The sequence below is a fragment of the Gavia stellata genome, chromosome 11, assembly GCF_030936135.1.
Source record: "Gavia stellata isolate bGavSte3 chromosome 11, bGavSte3.hap2, whole genome shotgun sequence".
Lineage (NCBI taxonomy): Eukaryota > Metazoa > Chordata > Aves > Gaviiformes > Gaviidae > Gavia > Gavia stellata.
This window is the reverse complement of record NC_082604.1, coordinates 3649045-3669885: the sequence shown is the minus strand read 5'-3', so window position 1 is coordinate 3669885 and position 20841 is coordinate 3649045. Positions and strand designations below refer to the sequence as shown.

Below are 20841 nucleotides of genomic sequence, written 5' to 3'. Positions count from 1 at the left end.
CTGAAGCACACCGAGAGCCGAAGTGAAAGGCTGCCACTGCGCGCAGAGGTTTCACCCCTCTCCCCTTACCTTTGGCTGCTCCAGGCTCCAGCATTTTTGGTAAAAAAAGGGCTCCGGGTGGGGCCCCGATCCCAGACTCCCATTTCTAGCAGCTTCCCTACCGCTGCCCCACGCAGTCCGGATGAGAGCAGGTCCACCGGCACGCTTCACGGCTGCTCCTGCAAGAGCCCGGGGGAGAGAGCTGGAGTAGAGAAGATTTATTTTAGCTTCAGTTTCCTCTTTCCTCCCCCTTTAGAAAGAAGAAACAAAAGCCCAGAGGTATGTTATATTAATTTATTTGGGACACACCAAAAAAGGAAAGTCAACAACTGTTAACGTACAAAAGTACAGAATCCTGGGACAAGATTTACTGTCCTGATTAAAAAGGCACCATGGTCCCAAAGAAGAGTAATCAGAATACATCATTTAGAAATTTTCCCCCTGTTGCAGCAGAAACAGAGCCAGGCTTTGGCTCTATCCACAGTCAAACCCAGTTAAAAAAACAAATATGATTTAAATGCGATAAACACTGCTCAGCCTGTAAAAGATGTCATGAAAAGAATCACAGCCTAGAAGATGGTCAGACTTTTTTTTTTGTCTTCTTTTTTATAACAGCAAAGGTGACAAACCACTAAGTGTGTAACTGAGGAAGACGGCAGACTTCTGACGCCTTCAGCTCGACTTTCTGTAAGACACATCAGTTAAACCGAAACTAGCAGGCTGAGTGTGGGGCTTCTGAATGAAATGTAATTCCCTGTGGTATACAGGAAGTCAGATTCGACAACCTTAAATTCCCTGAATCCCTGAAAATCATAAAGCGCTATACAGCTGTGTTCCGTATTCGAGTCAACCCCGGTGGATTTGCTTTACACACGAGCGTTTATACTGTCAGCTATATTTGTAATACAAAGGGGGTTTTACAGCAGTTATTGAAAAAAATTTCTACTTCGGCGAGGTCCGAGCTTGGCTATATTCCCTGCTGAAACAGAGCTGCTGGTGTAGAAGCCCAGTGAGGGGCTCAAGTCCAGCACCTCAGGGCTGGAAGGCAAATAGTTTAAACGTGACATAATTTGCACGGGGAAGTCAGTGAAGCACATCAGAGAGAGGAGGAGAGAGAGGGCTGCGAACTCTCAAGCAGCGGAGGCTGAAGGGTGTTGCAGGAGGTGGGTGCGTGCTATTAAACCTGTAACGACACTACGAGTGATGCGGAATACACTGAGTTCACTAAATATTTTGGAGCAACTTACCATGAAGAACTTCTCAGAGACACAGAACAAGGATCCCGGCAATTACTAACGAGCAAGGTCACTGGGAAGCCGATGCATCGCTCGGAGCCGGACGGATCCGTCCGCAGGCGGAGGGACGGAGCGCAGGTATGCCGGAGCCTGCCTGAGCAGCCAGGCCGGGGCTGCCGCCGCCTCTTGCGCTCGCTAGCTCTGCTGTGTCCCAACTGGACCAGCAGCTAATTTGCGTTTCATTCCTCCTTTGGCATAGGACTTCAAAGCAGTCCAAGAACTGATTCATCAAAAGTAAAGGAACTGTCAAAATTATTCGTACATGCATTTATTGTTAAAGGGAGCAAAAGCCAAAGAATGAAACAGCACGAGTTAATGTCAGTAAAATGATGTGCAGGACGGAGAGGAAAGAAACGGGGAAAAGCTGAGATACTGGAGTGGGGAAACCAACGTTCACACTGAAAGGTAAATTTGAAAACCAGGCAAGTTTGCACTCTTTCTACCAGAGACCTTCTGTGGACAAATAGAGACTTGGGGATTTTAATTTTCAGTGTAGCCTGGCAAGGTTTGGGACTCTCACCGGAGAGATCTCCAGCACTGGGTTTCACTGAATGTTCAAGTCTCTCATCTTTAAAAACCAGTAAAGCAACTCTAACTAAAAACGGCAGACACCCTTGGACTGCGGGTATCTAAAAAAAAAATCACAGACACGTCACTGCTCAGGATGTACGTGGGCAAGAGGGTGACACTTTGTTCACACAAACTCCAGACCTCGGGGGTGGAAAAGCAAGCCCGGATTCAGGTGCCTTTTGCTGTCAATCCCACAGCTACCCACACCTGGGAAGGCTTTTTCTTCCCTGGATCCTAAGAAGGCAGGATGACAGTTTATAAAACTCTTCCCATCTTAAAACTAAATAATGCAATTTGCATCCTTCCCCCTATCTTACCCCCCCCCCCCCCCCCCCCCGGAAAATAAAAACATTACCACTTCATTTAGGATTCACACCTCAGATCCTAGATTAGGGACTTCGTGTTAAAACTCATCCAATTATGGTAAGGTTTCTCCTGATCAAGGAAACGTCATTAAAATAGAATCTAGAATAAAACATTCAGAATCAACAATGCTTTTACAGCCAAAGCACTCAAATGTCTCCTGATCTCTCTCTCCCCCTCCTCAAGCAAGAGAGCAATCCCTTCACAAAACCGCAGGGCGCCTCCCCGGGACTGGGTAATACAAGCTGAAAACCAGCTTCCTTCCTTGCAGAAATGCCAAATTCTGCTGAAAGGGGCCGAGCACCTTTCACTCCCACCGAAACCAGCAGGAGTTAGGGCTTTGCAGCACACCCATATTCTGTTAGCAACAAGTCCAAGTTATTTCCCTGCAGTAAATCCGAGTCCTGTTTCGCACTGTTAGGCCACCACTGGCTCAGAAATGGTGAGAGACTTCCGAAAACCCACTGATGTAGACAGGACCTTGGAAGAAGAGGCTTATATGCTACGTAACCTTAGATCATCTGCTATGTCTGAGCCTTCGCGTCATTAGCCGCTGACTACTTAGCCTTCCAAGTTCACAGGTTTTAGTCCTTGCCGCTGTTGTCGTCGTCCCAGTGCTCTCCTCCGGAGGCAGGATGTTCCTGAGCTCTGGCTTGGGGATCTACAACAATCACTTCCAATTGACGGTGGGATTTCAAACTTGCCTAACGTGTGCATTGCCACCTCATACTCCAGCAGCCCTGCCGGCCGACCGCGGCATGCGCTAGCAGTTTTTGACCTTCTCCACAGTCTCGTAGAACCCAGGCCTAACTCTCCTGATGCTCATCCGTATATGCTGGCACTCCAGGGGCATGGCAGCGCTCGCAGGAGTCGTGGTGCACCGGCGCTTCCTCCTGCCCCGCAGCGAAAAGGCCGGAGCCCCGCCGTTCTCCTCCTCCGCAGGGTAGGATTCATCCACACTCGTGCCTTCGTCTGATTGCTCGTCACTTTTATATTTCATTTCCTTCGCTTTGCTTCCTTCCTTCTCCTCCTTGGCGAGTTTTCTGAAGTGCTCCAGACATTGTATCTTTTGTCTTCTTTCCATCATCTTCAGTTCTTGCTTGTCTGTGAAATCTTCATAGTACATTTTTCTTTCGCTTCTTTGATCTTCAAGAAATTTCCACTCGATGCTAGTCATTTTTATTCCACTGTATTCCTCCAGTTTATTTCTCGTCTGCGTGTCTGTACAAAATACGTCAAAGAGCTTCTCTGAACTCTCATTGAATTTGTCTGCTCGCTCGGTAAAAGCCTGGTTCTGTCTCTGCTTTCTGGTCTGATACAATCTGGTAAACTCCTCGTACATTTTGAGGATTAGTTTCTTTATATTTTGCGTGGCGATGGTGTGCAAGTTGCAAACCAACCAGTGCTCTTGCAGGTGCTCAGCGAGCAACTGGGCCGCATCCTCTTTGGACCGCTGGGCCTGGCCAGCTCTTTTGGGCTGCAATAAATACAGCATATTCTGAACCACATCCTTCTTGGTTGGCAGTATTCCCTGGGTGAAACCTGAAGACTCTACATATTCAACAGTCCCCAGAGTCTTCCGTGCTCTCACCTCGGTGTCCAGTGATTCCATCACTGCTCGTTTATTTTGTGGTTATGACATAATCTGAAAGATGAAGGGGGGGGGGGGGAAAAAAGGAGTACATCAAATGAAGCTTTCTTTTTTCTGCAGCAAAAATAAACAAATGAGAAAATGCGCTCAGACCAATAAGATCTGGGATTTTATGGCGCACTCCGTTGCTGTTGGACGGCCGCTGTGTTAGCCCAGCCCATTTAAACATCTGCACGTCGAGCCTATCTCGCTCCTCCGTGCGGTTCAAAGCCTAATACAGCGTGTTTGTTTATGTTAATTAGTTTTTAATTGGGTTTTGGGCTTCATCTTGTAAATTACAGTAAATCAAGGCCGCCTAGGGCACGGGACTCCAACGCCGGCACGCGCAGGCAGGCACGCCACAACACCGGCTGCGCCGCAGCACCGCACGCTCTCTCCTGCGCCGGTACGGGGCTGCCTAAAACGGACAGGCTCCTTTCCCCCGCGGCTCCCCTCGCCTGGCCCCCTCCCCGGGAGCGGCCGGGAAACACCAGCTCGCCCTCGCCGTGCCCGCCACCCCCTCCCTGCCCCCCGACCGGGCCACGGCCCGCAGCACCGAGGCCTCGGCCCGGCATTACTCGTGGCAGCCCGCCGCGGCCCTGCCCAGGCCCGGCCTGCCCCGCAGCATGACTGGCACTTTTCCTGGCCGCGCAGGCGGCGCGGGGAGCCGGGGCGAGCGGCAGCGCAGCCCGCAGCTCCTCAGCCGCGGCTCGGCCTCTCCGCCCGCCGCCGCCCCGGCCGAGGGGGCCCGCGGAGCCACGAGGCCCGGGCCCGCCGAGGAACAACAGGGCCCGCCGCGGGCCCCGGGCAGGCCCGCGGGCCTCCCGCCGCCACAGCCCCCCCTCAGCCGGCGGCTCCCGGAGGCGGGGGCGCGCCGGGGGCTGCGGGACCGCCGCCGGGGGAGCGGGGCCGGGGTCGCTCCCCCCTCCCCCCCCCGCCGCGGCCCGGGGCCCCCCGCAGCGCTGAGTCACGGCGCGGTGCCGGGAGGGCCCCGGGCGCCGCCCGGCCGCCCCGCCTGAGGCCTCCAGCGGGCCGCGGGCCCCGGGCGGGGGTCGGCGGAGCCTGGCGCGCCCTGCCCCCGGCCCGGCCCGGCCCCTCCCCTCCCCGGGGCTCACCGCCATCTTAGAGGGGGGTCTGCGGAGCCTGCGCAGGAAGGAGCGGGGGGAACAGGCCGAGGTTGCCGCCGCCATCTTGGAGAGGGGCAGCGCCGCGGCGGCTCCCGCCCGCCCTCTCCCGGAAGGGCCGCCCCCGCCGCTCGCGTCTCGATGGTGCGCGCCGGAAGTGAGCGCCGCCTCGCGCCCGCCCCTTCCGCCTGGCGCGGCGGTACCGGCCGCGGGATTGGCTGCGCGGGGGGGGGGGGGGGGGGGAGGGAGCGGCGCCTGAGAGTGAGCGCGCGCCGGTGCCGCGGCCCCGACACCCCCCCCGCCCATCCCGCGCGCTGGCGGTCCCGCCGGCGCCCCCTGGCTGGGGGGAGGAGGGGTCCCGGGCGGAGCCGATTGGCTGCGCCGCGGGCGCCGCCTGCCGGGGGCCAATGGGAGCCCCGCGAGCTCGGGGTCCCCCGGCCAATGGGCGGGCGCAGTGCGGGCCGCGAGGATGACGGGAGCTGATTGGCCGCTGCCCAGGCGGCGGGGAGCGGATTGGCGGGCGGGCGGGGGTCATGGCGGCGGGGAAGGGAGGAAGGCGGGTGCTGATTGACGGGTGCTATTATTCTGGGGCAGGGGAGAGGGAGCTGATTGGTTAACGCCGTGATGGGGGAAGGAGGGAGGGAGCTCATTGGTGGGCCCAGCGGCGGCGGGGCAGGCGGGAGGGAGCTGATTGGCGGTGCCGGGGCGGGGGGGCAGGCAGGGCAGCTCCCCGCCGTGGGCGCCCACACGTCTCTGCCCCGCGGTGTGAGGGCGGCGGGACGGCGGCGGCGGCAGCGATGGGCGCCGGGACGGAGCCGGCAGAGGCGCGGCGCGACGCGTCGGAGGGGTGAGACCCCCCCCCCCCGCGCCCCGTCCGTGCCCCCCCCGCCCCGGCGCCCCCTCACCTGCCGCCTGCCCCCCGCAGGAGGGTCTACCTGGACCACAACGCCACCACCCCCCTGGCCCCCGAGGCGGCCCGGGCCGTGCGGGACGCCATGCGCCAGGCCTGGGGCAACCCCAGCAGCTCCCACCCGGCAGGTAGGGACCCGCGGGAGCTGCCGTGCCGGCTCCCTGCTGCGGCCGGGCCGAGGGAGCCCGTGGCCGAGCCGCCGCCTCTCGTCCCGCAGGCAGGAAGGCGAAGGAGCTCATCGGCGGCGCCCGGGAGAGCCTGGCGAGGATGTTGGGGGGCCGGCCGGAGGACATCGTCTTTACCTCGGGGGGCACGGAGGTGGGAGCGGCCGCGACCTCTGTGCAGGGCGGTGACCCCCCTGCCCGCCGCCTCCTCTCGAGCAAGCGGCGATGAGGAGGGTGGGGAGGAAGGGTGCCGCGCTCCCTCTGGGCCTTCATTTTCCCCTCTGCCTTCCTCTCTTCAGGCAAACAACATGGTGATCCACAGCGCTCGCCGGCACTTCCACGAGAGCCAGGCCAGGCCGGGGGACAGCTGGGGGACGCCGCACATCGTGACGTCGAGCGTGGAGCACGACTCGGTCCGCCTGCCGCTGGAGCAGCTGGTGAAGGAGAGCCTGGCGGGTGAGCGACAGAGGGACAGGCTGGGGACGTCTGGCCGCAGGCTGGGGTTTGCGAGGGGAGCTTTTCTCCGCTGGTGTTTCTGTGGAGGAGAGCGGGGACCTGCTTGCTCTGTGATGGTCCCCTTTCCCCCTGCAAAGGGCACTGACTCCCCACACGGTGCCCCCATTCCCTCAAGCTGGGTGCGTTACCCTGTTGGCATCCAAGGCCGGCCCCAAGAGCCGCCGTGCTCTCTGCTTGCGTGCCAGTTGCCTGCACAGCTCTCCTGCCCGCTCAGCGGGGCGCAGGCAGCCCTGGGTGCTGTCGGGCTTCCCAGCAAACCTCAGGGCTTGTTTCTTGGCTTGCAGAAGCTACCTTCGTGCCTGTGTCCCCACGAAGCGGGCGGGCTGAGGTGGACGACGTCCTTGCCGCCATCCGGCCGACCACCTGCCTGGTTTCCATCATGTTGGCCAATAACGAGACTGGGGTCATCATGGTGAGTCTGTGAGCAGCAAGTGGGACAGGGTGGGGACATCCTCGCAAAAAGGTGCTTGATAAGGGGGAGCAGACCGTTCCTGGGATGCAGACCCTCTTCCCTCCCACCAGCCTGTCGCGGAGCTGAGCCAGCGTGTCCGTGCCCTCAATCAGCGGAGAGCAGCAGAGGGGCTGCCCAGGATCCTGGTGCACACGGACGCGGCGCAGATGATTGGCAAGGGGCGCGTGGACGTGCAGGAGCTGGGGGTGGACTACCTCACCATCGTGGGACACAAGGTATGGCCCTGTTCACGTGGCCCAGCTGCTGTTCGCCCTCTAAGACATCTCTGTTGGGGTGCCAGGAAGACTTTGGGTGCCCCCCACAGCTTGGTAACTCATCAGCGGTCAAAGTTTTCCTGCTGGGTGATGCTCTGAAGACAGTCTTCAGCTGGGTGACGAGGCGAGCCAGGGGGACGTCTGGAAGGGGGAGCAGGAGGAGGCCAAGGGCGGGGGACAGCTCTGCAGCAGTCTGTGCCTGTGAGATGGGCAGGGGTCAGCACTGGAGGGCACTCGGATTTGGGCAGGAGTACAGGAAAGGGACACCTGGCAGTCTCCCCAGGGTCACCACAGCTGTCTCTCCCCGCAGTTCTACGGCCCACGGATTGGCGCGCTGTACGTGCGTGGCCCTGGCACCAACACCCCACTGCACCCCATGCTCTTTGGAGGGGGACAGGAGAGGAGTTTCCGGCCAGGGTAAGGTGGCTGGGTGGTGGCTCAGAGAGCTGGGCCTCGGGCTGGTGGCCAAACCATGTGTGGCTACTTAGTCCGAGCTGAGCTGGCAGCTGTGTCACCTGCCAGCCCTGGGGTGGGCAGCCCAGCGCAGGGAGGTGGATCCGTGCATGGGAAGTGCAGGAGCCTGGTGCACAGGCTTTGCCACGGGAGGAACCATGGTGTGGAACTGCCCCCTTCCCAACTACCTCACAGGGGTGTCCAGGATCCCCTACCAGCGGTGAGGGGTCCCACGCGGGGAATGTCTGTGCCTTGAGGCTGGGTTTCTGGTCTGGAGAAATAACTCACGGCTCCCTCTTCCCTTACAGCACTGAGAACACCCCAATGATCGCTGGCCTTGGGCAGGTGAGTCAGTGATGGTCACGGGTGAGCAGTTCCCCGGGGGTGCTGCCTGGCGGAGCCAGCACGGAGCCAGCCACCCATGCTCCCCGGTCATCAGAAGTGACAAACTCGGGGTGCGGGAGGGTGGGTGAACTACCGGGAAAGGAGATGGGGCTTTCTGGTGCCCGTCAAAGGAGGTGCTTTGGAGCTGCTTTGCAGCTGCTTTGCAGCCCTGGCAGTGGGCAGTCCCGCAGCTCATGTGGCGAGAGGCACCGAGAGGCTGTTGGGGGATGCCGGGGACCTGGCAATTGCAGAGGCTGTTCCCGGGCTGGACTCACATGCCAGGGGGCCGCGCAGGGAGGGAGGTGTCAGGGGGTCGCTGACAGAGCCTGTCTGGGTTTTCTCTCCTCAGGCTGCAGAGTTAGTGAGCAAGAACTGGGAGGCCTACGAGACTCATATGCGGGATGTTCGGGATTACCTGGAGGCCAGGCTGGAGGTGAGCAGACCTGGTTCCTGTTTGTCTCTTCCCCTCCCGGGGTCTCAGCCTGCAGAGTGCAGGGCCTGGAGCCAGGGTGGGTGTGTCCTTCTGGCCCTGACACTTCTTCATCAGGACAGAGCTGCTCGCGAACCCAGAGTGGTTCACAGTCCTCTGATTTCTCCAGGCCTCCTTTGGGAAACAGAGGATCCACCTCAACAGCCACTTTACGGGCTCCAAGCGACTCTGCAACACCTCTAACTTCTCCATCCTGGGTCCAGGCCTTCAAGGTAGCTCTCACCCCACCGCTGCCCTGTGATGGTGCCCACGGAGCCCAAGCACCTGCCCTGCACAGCACCCTGTGGCTAGAGGCTGGCAGGCGCTCGGCTGTGGCTTGGGCAGGGAGATGAGGCAGGCAGCGGCCCTTGGAGAGAGCCTGGGCACTGGGAGACCTGTGCTTGTGTGTGCTGCAGGGCGAAGGGTGCTGTCTTGCTGCAAGACGCTTCTTGCCAGCGTTGGGGCTGCCTGCCACTCTGAGAAAGGGGATCGGTAAGCAGCTGGCTTTGCTAGGCCAAGGGCGTCTTCCCAGAGGAGAGCGGGAGGGAAATAGGACAGGGAATGGGACCGTGGGTGGCTGTGGGCAGCGTCACCTGGAGCAAAGAGGGTGCAGAGCTTTCCAGAGGGGCTGAAGGGCTGCAAAAGAGGTTATTGCAGGAGACACAGCTGGAACGCTTGACTGCTGCTCAGAAGGACTTTGTCCCTCCTGGCTTTGGTGATCCAGCTGAGCTTGGAAGTACTCTTCAACGTCTGGCACTGCCAGAAGACGGTCTGCCTTATGTTCGTGTATGCTTGGCTCACCCACTCAAGCCCAATTTGGGTCTCCAGCAGGCTCCTTTGGGGGTGCGTGGGGACAGCAGGTGCTTTTGGCCTGGTCTAGAGCAATGCCCTGTAGACGTGGCAAAGCCGCCAACCCATGGGGACATGGAAGAGGTTCTTCCTTGGAGGGGAAGAGCCAGATCCACCATAGGGCAACAAGTCCAGTGGGAGCAGGTGCCTTCGGAAAGTGAGCAGGGTGCTGTGCAGGAGACAGGTTTGCCTGGAGTGCATCTGCAGATGTGCTCCCTCTTACGGCTTGGTGAAGCTTTCTTGTGATGCATGTGCTTCTTCAGCCTTCGAGTTAAACCCGCTCACCCCTGTGTCTGTGTTTCAGGCCCTCCTCAATTCTGCTCAGCTGCGGGATCCCCTACGACGTCGCGCAGAACGCGTTGCGCCTGAGTGTGGGGCGAGACACCACTCGGGCAGATGTGGACCTGGTTGTGCAGGACCTCGTGCAGGCTGTGGCGCAGCTGGACCAGGACCAAGCCCAGTAGACCCTGGGAATTGTTCCCCGGCCACCACGCAGGTTCTTAGCTCTGCTCAGCCGTATATCGGCTTACGCTCACAGGGATCACAGCGGGGCTGGCACGGCTCTGCAGCATGTGCAGCTCAAGCAGAGAAGCTAGCGCAGGTGCTGGAGGCAGCAGGGAGCTGTGCTGAGGAGGGGGCTTTGCTGCTTTGGGGCTGGGGCAGGTCAAGAGCTTGCTCAGGACTCTGTCATCCCCACTGCACGGTGCAGGCGTTCGGGGAGTCTTGCTGCTGGGTGCTCCTCGCTTGCCAGCACGTACCCAGCTGGCTGCACACATGCGTGCGTGTTGGCACGACGGAGTCTCAAAGCTCGACTCCCTGCAGAGTGTAACAGGCATGGAAGCCATAGGAGATGGAGCCTTTTGCCCTGGTTGTTTTCCACAAAGGAAGCTTTCCTGCTGTCTTATCCCTCACAGGAAGAAAGACCATCTGCCTCAGAGGGAAACGAGGAGTTGATAGAAGCACAGCAAGATGCTGGGCTGGGAACTGCCTGCCCCTACCAGGGCCCTAAGCTTCTAAAGGCTTTTTTTGGCTGGGAGGGTGTTGGGCACGGCTTTCCCAGCACTGTGTTGCATGACCTGCTCCCCTTCCTCCTGTCCTTTCTACAGTGGGCAGAGCTCCTGTTGCCAGCTCCACGTGCTCCTAAAGGAAACAGAGTTGTTGGGGCAGCCATAACTGCCAGCACCTGAGGAAACGTGTCTTCCCTGCGTGGCCCAGGTGGTCGCTCTCATCACTGACACAGGAGGACACAAGTGTCACACAGATTAGGAGCATTGCCGGCTGGGCTGACTGATGTCGGGGGACCTGGTCTCCCTGGGTATTCATGGGAATAAAAGTGATTGCTGCTGCCATGGCTTTTCCCCAAGTAAAATGTATTTTCCATGGTGTTTTCAGTGGGGGAAGTTGGACTGGTTGGGGTCATCTGAGCAATGTCTTCTCCCTCAGAAAATGATTGTGTCCCAGAACAGAGGCACAGTCTGCTGGAGCAGGGAGGTGCACGCTGGTCCTGGTTGGTATGGAGCCCATGGACACAGATTCTTAGATGCTGGTCTTTCTCGTTACTAGCAATACATTAGCATGGCCAGGAATACTATTTGGAACCACAAAACCCTGGGGCTTTTAATAAATATAATTTCTAACCGAAGCGTTAGGACCCAAGCACACTGACTTAAAGTCACTGGATGCCTGTTGGGCTGTTCAGTGTTAGTGCCGCTGCTCACATCTCAATCTTAAATGCAATCTTTTCTTTTTCCTTTTTTTTTCCTCCCTTGCATAATAGTCGAAACCTCTTTTAGAAAAAGTGGTTCTGTAGAAAGAATATTGCTGTGCTTCAGGGATAGACCTTTTATCTGTCATGGACCTTACAGTTCTTGGTGACCTTTCTTTCACAGCTGTGGCACAACTGGAGATCCAGTTTTTGGGGCTCTCTTTCCCCTGCAGGAGGTCTGGGCTTCCTGCATCAATTCAGACAGAAATTTAACCACAGAACACAAAAAGCTTTACTGACTTACTCTTCATACACACAGGAAATGCAAGTTTTAACCACAGAAATATTAGCATTACTTCATTTAGACTATTACAGCCAAAGCATAAGAAGTGTTACAGAGGATATGAATACTCTGGTTGACCATTTTAATGGTTTTACTGTTCATTTTCCTACTACCACACTGCACAGGAATGAGAGTCACTAGTGAATCCCTCTGTCTCTGTATTGCCTTATGCAGGGAAGGTGAGGAAGAACATACCTATGACTTGGCCTGCACTTCTGTGGGCCAGCCTGTGCTTCCACTCACGCACCCTACGTGCTGGAGCTTTTCTCATATGACAAAATGTTGGTGGTTGTACGCACTAGAACAAATTGACCTGTCGTGGAAGTCTGGAAATACCAACATTGCTACATCAGCTGTGAAATTAAACGGTAGAGAGAGGACCTGACCACTATGCTAGAACACCACGGAGTTGAAATATGTTACTTTCACCTGGTCACATAGCCAGAATCGGCCAGCAAAACCGCAATTCATTTAATGGAAGAATCCACAATCTCCTGATAATCTTGCCTTCCTAAATTCTTCCAGGACAGTTTATAACACGCAAGGAAAAAAACACTAACCAAAATAACCGCTCCCCCAACAAGATCATAAGCACCTGGGAAGATCCGCAACACGACAAGCTGCAGGACCATGGCGATGACTATCTCCAGGTGCTGTACGGTGCTGACCAAAGCAGGGTGGAACTTGCTCAGGGCGTAGTAGACCCCCAGGAAGGCTGCTGTGGAGCACAGGCAGATGGCAAGGAGATAGCTCCAGGTTTCTCCATCCAGGGGGACGATTGGCTCTTGAAGTAGGAACATGGTGGACGCTCCCCACACCGTTCCCGTCCAGCTAAAGGTGAATAGTGCCGTCCACATGCTGATGTTATCTTTGATTGACCTATAGACTATCATGGAGAGAGCAGTGGTCAAACCTGCCATAACGGTCATGGTATAGCCAAAAGCTTCCTTCCAGGTGCTCAGCAAAGAGCTTTCCTCCTTAACAATATTGGGGATCATGACCAGACAAACGCCAAACACACTGCCTACTACAGTAATTATGTCGACGTAAGCCATTCCTTCATCTAGGAGTAAAAAAGCCAAAATGGCGCTGAACACTGTAGTGGTAGCCCTCCACATAATGGTCCCATTGCTGGGGGGAACTATAGAGAAGGAGGTATAAGCACAGGTAATAGAGATAACATTGCAGACCCCATAGAAGAAGAGCCGGAGCCTGTAGCCTTTGGGGCCAAAGGGAGGCTCATGGTGATAACACACAACAGTAATGGACAGCACCTGTAAGACCGAACGGATGAAAATTAACTCTAGGGATGGCACTTTGGAACGATCAGAAATTAATCTTGTAATTAGAGCCACACATCCGTGAGCCACAGCAGATCCAAAAAGGACCACCCATGTTTTCCTCGACTGCAGTATATTTCCTTCAGAAAAATGCTGGGATTGCCCGATCTCATCGGGTTTTGGCAGTTGTGCTGGCTGAAGTTTGGTGTCTATTGTGCCAAAAAATGTCCTTTCTCTCTTTTTCCCATCATTCAGTAGTCTTTTCTTAGGATTGTCCTCCATAAATACTCCAGTATCTTCATTAACATCCTCATATCCCTCTTCTCCTGGCTGGGGATAATGAGAAGTATATTTCACTGTTACTGTGTTGGGATGAATTTTCACTCGCTTTTTGACTGGGTATTTTTGGGAAGACATATCCATTGCCTCAGAGAAACGTCCTGGCCTTAAGCAAAAAAAAAAAAGGAGATGCGCTGTTATTTTTATTTAATGAATAGTGAGAGATTCATTAGAATGTAAATGCTGTTAGTGTTTACAAGCTATTTTTATCAACCAAGTCCAAGTACTACTGGATTGTTCTTGGGTTTGCTTTAATTTTCTGGTGAGTTACTGCTAAATGTTTTTGATAGTCAGGCCATTTGGATCTCCTTAAAAACCAACTGTGGAACTTCATTTTAGTCACTAGTTTTTGAAAATGACATATATTCTCATTATGTATAGCACATATAATGCATTCTAGTATATTCTTATTATAATGAGAACGTTCGCTTGCTAAGCTTTTTGGACAGTAAATACCCTGTAATTATGAATTCTACTTATTGTTAATTGCTCACTAATGTTACAAGATTACGGAAGAAATTTGTCTGGAGGAGATGATCGCCGTGTTTCTAAACTGACAGCAAGACAGGGAAATAGGGAGTATGCCTGAGCAAGTCAGCATGGTTAACATATGAATAAACAACACATTTTTGAACAATACTTTGACAGTGTTAAAAATCCCTTCTTCTTTTCACATCCTTTTATTTCCAGTGATTTTGCAACAGATTTGTTCTTCAAATCTGATTTCTTCTTTTAAACGGGGGCAATTTAGAAGGGCTGATCCAGGCTACTAACCAGACCTTCCCGCAGCAGACATTTAAAAACCGCAGCAACAAAACGACCACCCTTCCGTCTCCTATTGAAGGTCCGTTTCACACTACACAAGCGGTGCAAGCTCTCCCCATCAATGCCCCTGATTTGAGCACACCACCGTGACACACACAGCAACACGCGTGGCACTGCATGTGTCAAAACGGCGGCATCAGCCTCCCAAAACAAGCAAGCAATCCCTTCACACACCCGGCCTTCACCAGCGCAAACGCCGCTCGGTTTCTGCTGTCACAGCTGCATGTAGCCTGCCCACAGGGAGCCCACCCATGGCCTCAATTCCCTCCAGCTCTCCGCTGAGCCTGCCATCGCTGTCCCCAGGCCCAGTGTGACAGCACCGGGTCAGTTTAATTCAGGCACGGGGATGTCACTGATTACTTTGTTTATGCACTGCCCTCTACCATCTGCGCAGAGCCCTTCCAAATGAAGCTGCAGCAGGAGAAAGGCAACCTTCCGTGCCTTCTATTCGCCCCAGCAAATAAACACACGCAGACCTTACCTGCGACTGAGAGATTTAATCCCAAGCCAGAAGGGGAAAACACCTCTTGGTCATCTACATCTTTGTCCGGGTGTCTAAACAGAAACAGCAGATGCTCTCAGATATCAAATAGAAAAGGTTACAATCATCTCGGCACAGAAAGTAATACCTAAGGGAGGCACTAAACATTCTGCTTGTTTTTCAAAGTTGAAAATTTGAGAAGCGCTAGCATGCCTTTGAGGCCATGCTCCTTGGGAACTGGCAACCCTGGTGCATCATTATGAAAAAAACACCACCACAAAACCCAAAAAACTTTAGATGGAGAGAAAGCAATCGGTGTCATCTTGCCAAAACCACTCCTCAGCCATCGCTCAGAATTATTGATAGAACTATTCCAAAGACCAAGTGGTGCTTTTGTGAGCGTAAGGTTCCTGCAGTTTAATAACAAGAAAATTCACCATCCCATGCCTGCTGTCCTGCCTCTCCAGCGCTGCAGAGAGGATGTCCAGGAGGACCCATCCTCCCCATCCAGTCATCCATCCCCAGGAGCGGAGCCCAGCCCTGCAGGCAGCAGCAGTTTGGCCTCTGCGGTGTCAGCAGGGGATGAACATGGACAACCCTGCAGTCCTTGTCCGCAGGGAGTACCCAAGCACCAGAGCAGGTGGGTCCTGAAGGTGCGAGACCACAGCCGAGTGGACAATTGGGCTGAACGGCACAATGGCGGTTTGTCAGGGAGACCACAGATCAAAAGGCAATGTAAAAGCGGGTGCAATAGCTCTTCACAGAAATACTTCCAAAATATCGTGGTCAGGTTCAGCCTTTGCATTTTCGCCATCCGTAATCTGTGACAGCCAAGCACTGCCTGTGTCTCCCGGCAAAAAGAGTTTACATAAGAATGGGACATTCTTCCTTTTTCCTCACAGGCTGAGTGTTCATTGAACGCCAGGCTACACCCAAGCTCAGCTGTAGCCTACTTCTTGAAGGCAGAGCGAATCCCTGGTAGGGATCGCGATAAATGAGAGTGGGGAGAGGGGCAGGCACCCAGTCCCAGCTCTGGAGGAAGGCAGCAGCGCCAGTTTGGACCTGCACAAGTAAGCGAGGTATCCCGGGGCACCACCTTACTCTTGCTTTGGCAGACTACGCTCCCAGCCCGGAGATACCTCACTAAAGCAGAGATCGGTAGACGTTAGAGGGTCTGAGGACAAGAAACACCCTTGTCTATGCAGGAGGCCTTGTGCTAGCGCCGCTCCTGTTCACGTTTCTGCTGCCAACACGTTTTCAGCAGAGCTCAGCTGAAAAAACAAAGCGTACCCAGTACGCCGCTAAATGGTGGAGGAGTACTCCAGAGTGCCCATTAACGTACAATTTAAATACTGCAAGACACTTGAGAAGGAACAGCTGAAATGCCATGGAGGGTAAATAAAGAGGGTAAGAGCTGGGTATCAGCTGCGCTAGTGGGCAGATCAAACAACCCATCAAACATTTAAAAACACCCTACCAGGAATCTACCCCAGCCTCACCTGCTACTTGCACTTTTTCTTCAGATAAGTTGCTAATTTTAGATTCTTTTACTATGCAAATACAAACTGCACTGAGTGAGTCCAGGAAGGCAGTGATTTTCACAAGCAAGGCTTTTCTTACCAAGCATTTTCATTGTGTTATAAATTCACAATCCTGCCTTGCTGTCCCCACATCTTAAAAAAATTAGGATCTTCTTGATTTAAGGCACAATATACGGATCGGGAATAAAATAACTGGGAGGAAAAGAAGACAAAAGGTGCACAACAGGCACTATTATTAGAGTGACGGTGGATCTAGCCTGTAGAAACTCAGTCACTTCATCAAAAAACAGCTGAGTACATGCTGCAACTATTGGTCCGTGAAAACAAAACCAAATTAACTAATTTTGTAGCATTAGCATACAACGGTAACTTTCTTGCTTCTTGAGTTTAGATTACATTTTCTTCCAACAAATATAGAAGAAGGTGTAGAAAAGAGACAAAATGCAGTTGCAAATTTAGTACTGGACCTGTGTAATGTATTCAGAGATCTCTCTGGAGGAAAACAATAGATCATGAGCACGTAGCTCAAAATGGCTGTCCTATACGGATGCCGTATTCCCTCCAGTATTCCTCAGCACTACGAATGCTAACAGTTGGAAGGTCTGGAAAGCGGAAGGGCAAACACATGAGAATTGAGAAGTAGCAAAGAACAAAAAATAACAGGAGTGCTTAAACCAAAATTTAATTTTCTCTACTAAATATTGAGTAGATGACAAATGTTACGCCAACTCTCACACAGTACATTTATTTGTACTCTTTGGTGACCTTGCTTTTCGTAACCGGTGAGAATTTCAATGAAGACTGAGATTAGTTCATATCCCAAAGCCATTATGTTTGTCCCAGACACAAATTTAAAATAAACAGAAATCAGCACAGCCTCTGCAGAAAACTTGCTACTTCTCTTTCTGCTAGTGACTTTTGTGGAGATGACACGAAGTTTTTATTTTTCTTCATATCTGGAAACATAAAACTGTTCATTTGCATTTTCTATGAAAAACATAATTTGATTTTGAATCGAGTTTAATACAAGGCTGAAGATTAAGCACTATGCAAAATTCCCACGTTATATAACAAAACAAACATTCCCAATCCACACGACAACCCGGGACACCCATTTAAATTACCAGCTCATGGAAATCAGACTACCAACGTGTGAACCACGGGTGAACAAATGACCACAATGGATTCAATAAACGTCACAGATCATTACTAGAATACGCACCATGATTTCTTTTAAAAGAAAAAAACCCAAATACTCCCCTCCTCCCCCTGCAGTCGCTACACATATGCTGATTAGCAAGGTAGAAACAGGTGATTATATGCCACTTGACTACTGTGGGGTGGGAGGCTGAGCTCTCCCTGCCATGTCTGAAGGAATTAAGGCTGTGAGGTCTGGCTGGTGATTCTAACCGCCAATTTTCAATAAACTCACAGAAAAATACTCTCATCTTCTGCCAGATCGGTCAAAATCAGCCATCCGACTGAAATGTTATTCCGAAAGATTTGCAGACATGGCAACTGCGGTCCTTACAAAGTCGAAAACGAGAAGTCAGCTATCCCCATGCTCCGAAAGGCAGGCCTCGCAGGGATGTTCCTTCACCTCTTCTGTGGAAACCCCCCCGAATCCTGACCAAGTCAGACTGCAATTACCAGAGGGCTGTAAGCAATCTCTATCGGATAACTGTAGACTAACAATTTTCCCTGAGCGTTATATATACGAAAGACCCGCTCCATCCCTACAAACCCACATAACTGACTGAACTTGTGCCACCTTCACTAAGCGCTTCCATGTAGAGTGCGCTGACTTCTCACAACGCGGGTTTTTCTTTTGATTCCTTATCAGGTACAGGAAAATCCCCCAAATTCCTGTTTCAGCACCCTCTCCATTAAACCACCTTAACCTTGCTGGAGATTCTTCGGTGCTTGATAGCTCAGGCAACTGCACACGCCAAGGGATCTACGCGCAGGTGATGTCTGACTACTGCAACACAACATGAACCGAGGGGGAAGAAAAGGCAGCATAAGGCGCAACAGCAGGCAATTAAATGTTGGTATCATTGAAACAGCCTACATTTCTGCTACGCTTTTAAACTATTTGATAAGGTGCACGCTGGAAAATCAGAGCACCCTTATCTTTTTAGCCAGATGGTCTGACTGTATCAATCAATTTTATTAAAAATATATGCAAAGAACCTCAAGTCTTTATTAAAATTTAATGAATAATAAAAGGTATTTAAGAAAATGAAAGAGCAATTATATGAAAGGAATTTTTAGTACTTAAGCACAAGAGCAAACATTATACACAATCCAACAAACCGGTATCCCATGTCTTCAAATTAATCGAGTCACGTCCAAGAGCGCTGCCTAAGTGAAGAGCCAGTACACCCTTCACAGAATTCAAATATAAACCCTACGCTTAAGCCCCACAAATTGTCAGGGCCTTCCTGATAATATTTTGCTACCCAAAAACCAACCTGTATTTGTGCTAGCTTGCTAAAACTGCCACGTGCGATTTCAGTGGGATTACATGTGACACCTTTAATTTCCCTTGCTTTCACTAACCGGTTCTCTTGCTAAGGGCTCCAAATGCGTCTGGTTCCATGAAAAAAACCACTCTCCTCTAATTTCTGCATTCGTGTCTGTCGCCTGCTGCAACTACTACCTCTGCAGCAGCAACGCTTGCATCAAGTGATTTTGGAAGAAGAGCCGCTTTGCCTGCAAACTTCGCATTCCAAACACCCTAATCTGAACAAACCCCTTTAGATTGGAATTCCGGGCATGGGGCAAAGAAGGGAGAAGACATCAACAAATATAGTCTCCTACAGCATACGAAAATAACTTGGCTAGATAGAAGAAAGGCCTTGACCGGTACCTTACAGTGGGCTGAAATAAAGCACGAGAAGCGACATGCAGGTTTACCAGAAGAGATTACAGGTTAAGATTTATTTAAAGCTTACTGCTTTTGATCTTCTCCCAACACATCGCGTAAAACCTGGCGAGGCAGCAAGCCGGTGCTTGTGAGGTGCGTGCAGAAGCGCTGCCGGGGCCGGCCGGGTGAAAAACGGGAGACGGGGCCCAGGAGTTTTCCGTGGAGGATGGCGCCAGTTGCGATGGCAACTATCACCTCTGCAGCCCCAACGGGAGGGCGCCTGGCAGCGGCGGCAGGGCCCCGCGATGGGGAGAAGGCGGCAGCACGGGCCGTAAGGCTTAACCCCCCCCCAGGGCGAGCAGCAGCCCCGCGCGGTGGGAGGGAGGCGGGCGAGGGGCTGCGGCTGCTGCTGGGGCTCCCTCCCCGCCAGGCCCTTCCCTCGCCGCCGCCTCTGCAGCCCCCCGCCCGCCCCTGCCCCGAAACACTTACCGGTGCCGAAACACCCGCCCGGCGCCGCTGCCTCAGCCCGCCGCGCCCTCAGCGGCCGCTCCCCGCCTCTCCCATGCCGGGAGGCCCCCGGCCCCCCTCAGCCCACCGGCCGCATCGCCGCCACCCCGGCCCAGGCGAGCCGCCGAGGAGGGGCCGCCCCTCCGCCGCCCGGGCGGGCGCGCAGGCAGAGCGCGGCGGCGAGCGCTCCCGCACGGCCACGGCCGCGGCTGGGACGGCGCTCCGGCCCAGCCCCGGGGCCGCGCCCCCGCCGCCTCACGGAGCCCGGGACCGCCCCCCGGCGCGGCGCGGCCCCGCCCCTCCCCCGTTCTGTCGCGACAGACGCCCGTCTCAGCGCGTGGCCCCCCCGCCCCCGGGCGGTTTCCTGTCACCCTGGCGACGCCCCGCCCCCTCAGTAGCCGCGCTAACGGCCGCCTTCCGCCCCGCGGCCGCGCGCGGGCAGCGGCGGCGGGGCGCATGCGCGGCGTTTTCGCGCGAAAGACGTTTGCGGCGCCCGCGTGCCGCGCGCCGGGCGGGGCCGCCCCGACCTGCGGCGCCCACCGCTCTCCCCCCTCCCCGCCTCCCCGCGCGGCGGCGGCGGCGGCGGCGGGCGGGCAGTGGCGGCGCGCGGGCGCCAGGGGGCGCTGGGGGTCCGGCGCGCGGCGGCGGCTGCGCCATTGGCGGGTCGGAAATGCCGCCAGATGGCGGTTTAGGATTGCGGCTCCGGTGAGCGCGGCCCCCGCCAGCGCCGCCGCCCCGGCCCCGGCCCGCACCCGCCCGGACCCCGCGCGCCAGCCGCTCCGCAGGCTCCCGGGGTGCCGCCCGGCCCGGCGCGGCGCGGCCCGAGGTGAGCGGGGCGCGGGGGAGGGAGGGCGCTGAGGCGCCGATCCAAGATGGAGGCGCGAGGGGCGGGGGCAGCGGGCCGGGGCCGCTCGCTCGCTCGCTCGGTCTCCGCGGCGGCCGGGCCGGGAGCGGGCGCTGCCCGTGCGAGGAGAGAGGAGAAGGGGAGGGGAGGGAAGAGGAGGCGGCGCGGGGCGGGGCGGCTCCTGCCGGAGCAACGGGTCCCCCGGGCGCGGCGCTCTTCGCCGCCATCTCATTGTCCCCGCCGGGGCTGCCGGGGGCGCCGGGCCGAGCTCGGCGGCCTCTCCCGCTGCCGGGCCTGCGCCCCGCTCCGGGCGGCGGCGACGCTCCCGCTGCGCGGCCCAGGGCCGCGGGGGCGGGGGCGGCCCGGGCGGCGGCGGCGGGGGATGCTCGGGCGGAGCGGGGGTGGCGCTTCCGCCGCGCGGGGCACGGTGGCGGCGGCGGCGGCGGCCCCCGGCCGGCCCGGGAGGCAGCGGCGGCGGCGGAGTTGGGGCCGCGGCCGCGGGGAGGGAAAGTTGCGGGAGCTGCTGGGCTGCCCGGTTCGGCCCGGCCCGGCGCGCCCCGACCCGCCACCTGGGCCGGGCCCGGCCCGCGGGAGGGCGGCGGGAGCGCCCGGGCC

At 55.6% G+C, this 20841-nt stretch overlaps 3 protein-coding genes across 4 annotated transcripts; 1 reads left to right on the top strand and 2 right to left on the bottom strand.

Annotated features, from left to right (window-relative positions):
- Positions 1-2262: 2262 nt before the first annotated feature.
- LOC104261709 (uncharacterized) lies at positions 2263-5101 on the bottom strand. The gene is made up of 2 exons (XM_059822795.1): positions 5013-5101; positions 2263-3912 (listed from the first exon to the last, which is right to left on the bottom strand). The coding sequence occupies exon 2, from the start codon at positions 3877-3879 to the stop codon at positions 3031-3033; it is 849 nt and encodes a 282-aa protein (XP_059678778.1). The 5' UTR covers positions 3880-3912; positions 5013-5101; the 3' UTR covers positions 2263-3030.
- Positions 5102-5818: 717 nt separating this feature from the next.
- On the top strand, positions 5819-10843 carry SCLY (selenocysteine lyase). The gene is made up of 12 exons (XM_059822713.1): positions 5819-5868; positions 5947-6059; positions 6149-6249; positions 6395-6551; positions 6896-7023; positions 7134-7298; positions 7648-7754; positions 8099-8135; positions 8524-8607; positions 8774-8876; positions 9060-9135; positions 9797-10843. The coding sequence occupies exons 1-12, from the start codon at positions 5819-5821 to the stop codon at positions 9954-9956; spliced, it is 1281 nt and encodes a 426-aa protein (XP_059678696.1). The 3' UTR covers positions 9957-10843.
- A 628-nt stretch (positions 10844-11471) lies between these two features.
- SLC35G2 (solute carrier family 35 member G2) lies at positions 11472-18977 on the bottom strand. 2 transcript variants are annotated; one of them, XM_059822737.1, is made up of 2 exons: positions 18964-18977; positions 11472-13265 (listed from the first exon to the last, which is right to left on the bottom strand). In XM_059822737.1, the coding sequence occupies exon 2, from the start codon at positions 13241-13243 to the stop codon at positions 12008-12010; it is 1236 nt and encodes a 411-aa protein (XP_059678720.1). In that variant the 5' UTR covers positions 13244-13265; positions 18964-18977; the 3' UTR covers positions 11472-12007. The 2 variants fall into 2 exon arrangements, with proteins under 2 accessions (XP_059678720.1, XP_009806924.1); XM_009808622.2 differs by lacking the exon at positions 18964-18977 and adding an exon at positions 14466-14499.
- Positions 18978-20841: the final 1864 nt, after the last annotated feature.

Excerpts from the sequence above, each read along its gene's own strand:
- LOC104261709 (XM_059822795.1), bottom strand. The coding sequence starts at position 3,879 with ATGGAATCACTGGACACCGAGGTGAGAGCACGGAAGACTCTGGGGACT.
- SLC35G2 (XM_059822737.1), bottom strand. The coding sequence starts at position 13,243 with ATGGATATGTCTTCCCAAAAATACCCAGTCAAAAAGCGAGTGAAAATT.
- SCLY (XM_059822713.1), top strand. The coding sequence starts at position 5,819 with ATGGGCGCCGGGACGGAGCCGGCAGAGGCGCGGCGCGACGCGTCGGAG. Across the intron at positions 6,060-6,148 it reads CAGCAGCTCCCACCCGGCAG|GCAGGAAGGCGAAGGAGCTC; the intron begins GTAGGGACCCGC and ends CTCGTCCCGCAG. Across the intron at positions 7,755-8,098 it reads GAGAGGAGTTTCCGGCCAGG|CACTGAGAACACCCCAATGA; the intron begins GTAAGGTGGCTG and ends CTTCCCTTACAG.